Consider the following 7,988-nt stretch of genomic DNA (forward strand, 5'->3'; position numbering starts at 1 on the left):
TTTAATTTTTTTTATATAATTCTCTATTTGCATGTTAAAAAAAAAAATAGCAGTAGTATAACATGTGTTTATTGTTTTAAATTGCCCATTTGAATATTTAGTTTCGGCGCCGCTAAATCTTACCATTGTGTTACGCACTGTGCACGGTACAAATCATGTGGCATATACATTTTCGTTTAAAGTCTAAACATGATAGTAAATATAATATAATATTAATATTATATGCCAGGTATTAATTAAAATATTTTGAAAATGGTCACTCATCATTATTACTTTTTAATATTCAAATTTAAATAAATAATATATCTAATATTATATATTTTATTCACAGACTTTAAAACTATGAAATTCAATATATACTTTTATCTTTTTTAATATATACATGATTTAATAATAAATTAATCAAATTAAAGAAAAGGGATAAAGTAGTGAGGAAAAGGAATCGGGAAAATGACTTAAAAAACCATCAAAGTTTCAAATTTGTTCAAGAAAAACCATTCAAGTATTACATGTTCAAAAAATACCATCAAACTAAAACATATGTTCAAAAAACACAAACGAAGTACATGTTCTGTTCAAAAAACACCATCTCTATGTTTTGGGGGTAACTTACATATTTAGTCCCTAACTTTTTTTCTTAACTCAGACGGTCCCTTTAGTTTAAATTTGCTTCGACCACAGACCCTGATCGAGTTAAAAAGACTAATATACCCTTATTACTTTCATTTAACATTATTTTTATTATTTATTAATTATTTATACAATTTATGTTATTATTTATTATAAATATATCAATTGTACAAATAATTAACAAGTAATAAAAATAAATGTTAAATGAAACTAATAAGGGTATATTAGTCTTTTAACTCGATCATTGTCCAAAGGTGAAATAAATACATACGCTAGGGACCGTCTGAGTTAAAAAAAAGTTAGGGGCTAAACATGTAAGTTACCCCAAACCATAGAAATGATGTTTTTTTGAACATAATATGTAGTTCGTTGATGTTTTCTGAACATATGTCTTAATTTGATGGTATTTTTTGAACATGTAATACTTAAATGGTTTTTTTTGAACAAATTTGAAACTTCGATGGTCTTTTAAGTCATTTTCCCAAAGGAATCAGGTGCAGTCTTTACCGCACATCACACAACATAAAATGTGATGTTCACTGCATCATCACACGACCAACTAAGCTCACAGTAGGGTGTGGGGCTTGTACACCTCATGCCTTACCTCATACAGATATATATTGTTCATAGATTCTTATGATATTTTTCTGAAATTGCAAAGGACTTCTAGCCCATCGGTATAAAGTGGTGTCCTCCCTCCTTGAGGTCGATGGTTCAAGTCTCGTTGTGGACATATGTGAATTAAGGTGTTAGTTTAGGAGTAGATTATATGATATATTTGCCGGTTCAAAAAAAATTTATTATTTTACACAATAACTATAAAATATAATTTATAATTAAATTTACAAAATTAAAATTGTGACTGAATGTTAATTAATGTCATTATTGGTAGGGGATTAAATTTGAGGATGGTTGATGCAATAAGGGGATGAGTTTAATTTTTGTGTACAGGGATTGTACTCTTGATTGAATATAAATTTCAACACATTAATTTTACAAAAACTATAAACATCCAGAAAAGAAAACTCCTATCTCGTCGAGAATATGCCGAGCACCACCACTTCACCGAAGCACTTCGTACTGGTTCATGGCCTATCCCACGGAGCATGGTGCTGGTACAAGGTCGTGAGCAACCTGCAATCTGCCGGCCACCGTGTGACGGCGGTGGACCTTGGTGGTTCTGGGGTGCACCCAAGTCGACTTGAGGAAATAGCCACCTTCTCCGATTATGTACAACCACTGATTCAGTTTATGGAGTCGCTATCTGGCGATGAAAGGGTGGTGTTAGTTGGGCACAGCTTTGGTGGACTTCCTATCTCCGTCGCCATGGAGAAGTTTTCACACATTGTGTCAGCTGCCATTTTCATCACCGCTTACATGCCCAATTGCAGGGATCCACCAGCACTCCAGATGAACCAGGTATAAATAAACACACGATCGTTTCTTTTTAGCTCTCCCCCCCTCTATCTCTCATAGTTTTTCATGTGTTTTTTTAGTACTTCAAGAATTTGAAGCCGGAGACTTATATGGATTGTCGGTTCACGTTCAAAGATGGGTTGCCAGTGTCGGCGGAACTAGGATGCGATTACCTAGCCACCATGATGTACCGGAGTTGCCAATCGGAGGTACGTCCTAATCTTGACGTGCACTGATGCATATATATATGATCAGTTGTATCACAATCTTAGTTTTCATGTGATAATTTGGTGTAGGATTTAGCATTGGCAAAGATGTTGATACGACCGAGTAGGTTATTCTTGGAGGACATGAGCGAGGATTCTATTCTCACCATAAACAAATATGGATCGATTAAGAGGGTTTATGTAATATGCGAGAAAGACCAGGTGATGGATGAAGAATTTCAAAAATTCGTCGTTGAAGACAGCCCCCCAGATGAAGTAAAATACTTTCCTGAAGCTGGTCATATGATCATGTTATCAAAACCGAATGATTTAGCCCTCTATTTACAAGAAATTGCTAATACATACCCATAAATTTCGTGCTTATATATAAGGCTTGAATGAGTGGATGGCAAAGAGGCATAGCAAGGGTTTGTGGTAAGGAATTGGCTGAGCTGGAGGGAGTTGGGAGTGGCTGTGAGTCCAGATGGCCAAAAAAGTTTCTTGTCAATAATAAATGTTTATCAAAGGTGAATCACAAAATATACACATTTTGGAATAGTGGTGATGTGATGTTATTTAAGATTTGTGCCAACTCATATGATCATTGTTAGCTTAATTCATGGTAGCTTTGTCAACACTTTCTGTTTATTTGTAAGCTTGTCGGTGGCACCTTTGTATGAATCCTAGTGTCATATCAACTTAGTACTTTTTTTCATATATGTAAAGCTGTTTTGGATATAGGAAATTATAGGGTTTGTGGTAAAGATCTGGATACCAACTTGGATCGTGACAATACTTTCCGAACTGATATTTATACCCTATTCCTGGGTTGCAAGAAATTCAGCCTAGGATAATCCAAGTGGACACTTACGATTCTAGGCACAGAAATCGTAAGCCAATTTGCTAGAGAGATTCTGTGAGTGTTTGATGAAAACGAGAGCTAATGATCGTGACCTACTTCTGATAAGGAAGAACCGTTTATATATTAAACGAGATTAGGGTTTCATTAGGGTTGGACAGTCATTAGTTGTTTTGGAAGCAAGTCAGGATAATCTGGATCTAATGAAGATTTAGGGTTACCAAAACTAACGAGTTTCGTTAGTTTTACCATAATCACCCTCAAGAAATTGAATTTTCCACTATGTTTCCATATGTAAAATTTGGTGAGCCAGGGGTTCTGCCCCTTGGACCCCGCTAGGGGCGTTGCCCCTAAACCCCGTCAAAGGGGCGCTGCCCCCGGACCCCCGACTAGTCGTCGAACCGACTTCTAATTCGATCATATACATGCGTGCACTCCGCACCAACCCGTACATATATTAGAGTACAAATTAAGAAGCCCCTTAGCTCACATGTTAGTTCCAGTTATATAAAATGACATGGTGACATTAAAATCACCACACATTGGAGTTACTTGGATTTTTAAGAAGTGGACGCTTGCGTGATTCAGAAAGTGCAAGAAGGGTTGAAATGAAACTTGAAATTGTTTTCATTTAAAATTGAAAATAATTTAAGCCTTTAAGGTCTTTATTTATTAGACTTATTCTTGGAATGAACACTTTTTCTCCAATTCTTTTACCTGTAATACTTTGAGCTAATAGTTTTTTGTTTTGTTTGATTGAATGGAAGGAGCCATTCTGTAATGCTTATTTTGCGTCAAATGGTTAACACGAGAAAATTACGTAGGAAGGATATTATAGTTCTTTTCTTGAAAGCATACGAGTTTTGTACATAATTAAAATATAAGTTATAATGAGATGGAGTATATGTGTTATGTGGCAGTTCAACACAAAAATAGTAATTAATTTTTTGTAAGATATTAAAATTATCATTTCAAGAAGTTTTATCAATCGCCTATGGAGAACATATCCAGAAGAAATGATACATATGATATATCTGTTGGAAATTAGAAAAGACAATTTGTATGCAATTTTAGAAGGCAAAAGATGATAAGTAAAGATGGGTTTTGCTGCTATCCAAAACAAAAAAAGAAAGAATGGTAGAGGGGCTGCCAAAGGCTTTTTCTCATATTAAAATGAAAGACAAATTACAAGGTGAAAAGAGATATTAAAAGTTGTTATCAGCTTCTATTTAAGCTTACACATACTAACTACCTAGCATTAAAAGTCAAGGATCATCTAATGCAAATACCACACTTATTAGTCTAGTAGGGGTATATGGTATTTTTCAAACATAGGGGAACAAAAGTCAACTTTGTATGGAGGTGAATTAATGTTGCTGACTTATGTGGTCATGTTTAATAATCACATTCTCCCCCTTAAACCGGACAAAGCTCGGTATCCGTCACTCCGATCATATGTCGCATTTCGCCATGTTTCATGTGTGTCAAGGCTTTAGTAAAATTGTCCGCTCGTTGTTATTTGGAAACGACATGTTCCACTACAATTTTCCCTTCCTCAATACATTCCCTTATGAAGTGATAACGAGTGTCAATGTGTTTGCTTCTACCATGAAACACATGATTCTTCATCAAGGCAATTGTTGACTTCTTGTCAACATACAATGTGATAGGCATAACATGATGTCCCGTAAGCTCCTTCATGAGATTCCTAAGCTAAATGGCTTGACACGCTGGCGCTCTGGCTGCCATGAACTCAACTTCACATGTAGACATGTAACACTCCAAACCAGTTATTACCTTAAAGCCCTTGAAGATTTTAAAAATTGCATAATAATTCCCTTAAGTACGCTGGACGTACTCATGAGTACGCTTAGTGTACTATGTATAATTGATCGTGGAGGGACAACACGTACGTTGGGCGTACCAAAAGCACGCTGGGCGTACGTGACGGATGTCCAAACCCTAATTTCCGGACTTGAGCCCTATATAAGCATCCTTATCTCATTTGAGCCTCACCCTAATCAGCCTCCCTCACCTTCAAACGTCTCTGAAAACCGTAATACCATTTGAGAGTGTGTATTGAGCTTAAGGAGTGCATTTGTGGCCATTTTAGTGTCCATTCAAGAAGGAGAAGTTGTCAAGCAAACTTGGAGTGGCATTAGGCTTCAAGAATCTGCATTTAGTTCACCTTGAGGAGCTTCGGGAGGTATAAAGCTTTGATCTTTCCATCTTATTCATTAGATCTAGCTAGGGTTTTCTAGTTTTGTCCCTTTTGTTGGTTTTGAATCTCCTCTCGTGAGTTGAGCAACTCCAGAGGCTAGAGAGGTTAGATCTTTCCATGGCTTCCTTATATGTTGTATGCATGGCTTATGTGATATGTGTAGCTTTATAGCTAATATGATATGTGTTATGTGGATTGTGTGTGGGGTATGCTCTGGGGGACTCACTAAGCATTAGCTTACAGTTTGTGGATTTGTTTCAGGTACATCTGAGCCCAAGGGCAAGGCTTGATGGCGCGGCGTGCACTCTCTCACCGACATTTTATGGGACACTCTGATGTTTTTAAATAAAGTTGTAATGAATGTAGATTTGATAACAATTGTTTTGGGATTTCATGGTTTATGGAAATGGTTTGATTAATTAAAAATGAAATATTTCTTTTGAAAATTTGGGTCGTTACAAGTTGGTATCAGAGCATTGGTTTGAGGGATTCGGGCACACTCTCGGGTGTGTCATGACTCAAACTAAGGAAATGTTAAAATTGTTTTCAAAAATAAAAGTTAAAAACCTTTAAGGAATGGAAAAGAGGAGAGTGCAACGCGCGTGATCGGCCGAGCCAAGTAAGTAGTTCCCCAATATGTTAGCCATGTTATACTGATATTTGAGCTGTGATAATCGTATGGAACTTGCTATGTGTATGCTTTTAAAATTGTATACAGTTAGGAGCTTATAGCCTTAGAATGATTGATTTGGCCTTATTTACTGTTCCTTGTCTGGTTGTGGTCCTAGGGTAGAATCTTTTATTCGTAAGTCTATTTGATCCTTTTCTGTGTATAATTTACATGCATAAAGGCAACATGTTATGATTGGTCTGATTGATATGGGTAGAGCAAATCTTAGGACAGCCTGGGATTTGGGTTATGCGATGGTTTGTGGTATATGATTTGTTTTGGGACGAATTGGAGTTATCAAGTAGAGCTTGGGGAAAGGTACAAGTAGGTGTGGAAGGTAGTATTGGGCCCGTACTACTGAAAGCACAGGACCTGTACCCGAACTAATGCTAGATCTGATAGCTCTAAGGAGGACCGATGTGGGAAGATCCCTTGTATAGATGTCCTAATTATTATGGTTTATGACATTTCAGTTCAACATGGTGGTGACATGATTTGGGACAAGGGGATCAGGATCGGGATCACAATCTGGATCCGGATCGGGCAACAGTACTAAGCCCATTGATGAGAGGCTGCGCGAGATCATTGCAGCCGAGGTTATGAAGGGCATCCTTGACGCTACCCCAGTGATCTTTGGGACGGTCAGGGAGGTTACCATGGAGATCATGAAGGAGAGGCTCAGGTCATTCAGAGCCGAGATTGCCGCGGGCCAGATCGGGGCCCGAACTCCCTTGTTTCGGGAGTTCAAGGCGTGGGGAGCGCCAGAGTTTTTCGGGGTCAGGGACCCCATTGTCAGCCGACGCTGGGTGGCGGACATTGAGAACGCCCAACGTACGAGTTCTTGCCTTGATGCGGAAAAGGTGGGTTTTGCTTCATTTATGCTGAGGGACAGAGCCCGGGATTGGTGGGGAGAGGTGACCAGCCAGGTGGGAGCAGCCGGTGTGGCTGAGATGACATGGGTCGAGTTTGTTCGGCGATTTGTCTTGGAGTTTGCACCGACTATTGAGGTGCAACGGATGGTGAGGGAGTTCTAGGAGCTCCAGCAGACTACCGAGACTGTGGCGGAGATCACCGCCAAGTTTTGGGAGCGAACATTGTTGATCCCACAGTATGCTACTGATGAGGACATGCGGAGGAAGAGGTATCATTCCATGCTGAGGGATGATATTCGGGAGTTTGTGAGCTTTACAGGATGCAAAACCCTGAATGAGATGGTGGAGAAGGCCAGTGAGCGGGAGATGGACTTGGACTTCCGCACCAAGCGGAAGCCTGAGCAGGCACAGACAACAGTAGGTCAGGCTAAAAAGCCTAAGACCTCAGATCCATCCAGTAAGGGTCAGCAGGGCCGTGGCCGATGTGCCAAGTGTTGGACATAGTGTCTAAGTCCATAACTATTTTTGGTAAGTACTTGACCCGACTTGGCATGGTCCATTTGGGTTGCATGACATCATAACAATTGGATAGACAAAATGAGGAAAAATGACACTTATGGTTTATTAATATATTATAAGTTCTAATATATTAATATGAAATCATATTATTTAATTAGTATTGATCAAGAATTAATTTGGAATTAATTTTGTGATCAAAAGGTGACTATTTAAATATATGAGGATCGATTGTGTAAATTATTCATTCTTATATAATGGGCTTATGATCCATGGTTCATAAGATTGTGCTAAAACCCATAGGGTGCTCCATGGATGCTCCATGGAGGTTAAAACCCATGGATCATGGAGTAAGTGAAAGGTCATGCACATTAGGTTTTGCATGGTGTAACCCTAATTGCATGACACTATATAAGGAGCCTCATATGGAGCAAAATGGGCACTTAGACAAAAAGAGAGAGGGCTAGCCGAAAATTGCATACAAGTGTTCTATTCTCAAGTTATTACAAGAATTTTTGGTGTTGTGTGAAACATTTGAGGCATCACACTTGGGGTGTTAGGCTCACAAGGTCTTAAGGAATCAAGCAACAACAAAAGG

At 38.4% G+C, this 7,988-nt stretch overlaps 1 protein-coding gene across 1 annotated transcript; it reads left to right on the top strand.

Annotated features, from left to right (window-relative positions):
- The first annotated feature begins 1,589 nt into the window (after positions 1-1,589).
- Positions 1,590-2,941, top strand: LOC145156845 (methylesterase 10-like). Its single transcript, XM_079076070.1, has 3 exons — positions 1,590-2,049; positions 2,127-2,255; positions 2,343-2,941. Exons 1-3 carry the CDS (start codon positions 1,675-1,677, stop codon positions 2,622-2,624), a joined length of 786 nt encoding a protein of 261 aa, XP_078932196.1. The 5' UTR covers positions 1,590-1,674; the 3' UTR covers positions 2,625-2,941.
- Positions 2,942-7,988: the final 5,047 nt, after the last annotated feature.

This window comes from Lactuca virosa, chromosome 2 (assembly GCF_052849685.1).
Source record: "Lactuca virosa cultivar CGN04683 chromosome 2, Lactuca_virosa_CGN04683_v6, whole genome shotgun sequence".
NCBI lineage: Eukaryota > Viridiplantae > Streptophyta > Magnoliopsida > Asterales > Asteraceae > Lactuca > Lactuca virosa.

Excerpts from the sequence above, each read along its gene's own strand:
- LOC145156845 (XM_079076070.1), top strand. The coding sequence starts at position 1,675 with ATGCCGAGCACCACCACTTCACCGAAGCACTTCGTACTGGTTCATGGC. Across the intron at positions 2,050-2,126 it reads CAGCACTCCAGATGAACCAG|TACTTCAAGAATTTGAAGCC; the intron begins GTATAAATAAAC and ends GTGTTTTTTTAG. Across the intron at positions 2,256-2,342 it reads ACCGGAGTTGCCAATCGGAG|GATTTAGCATTGGCAAAGAT; the intron begins GTACGTCCTAAT and ends AATTTGGTGTAG.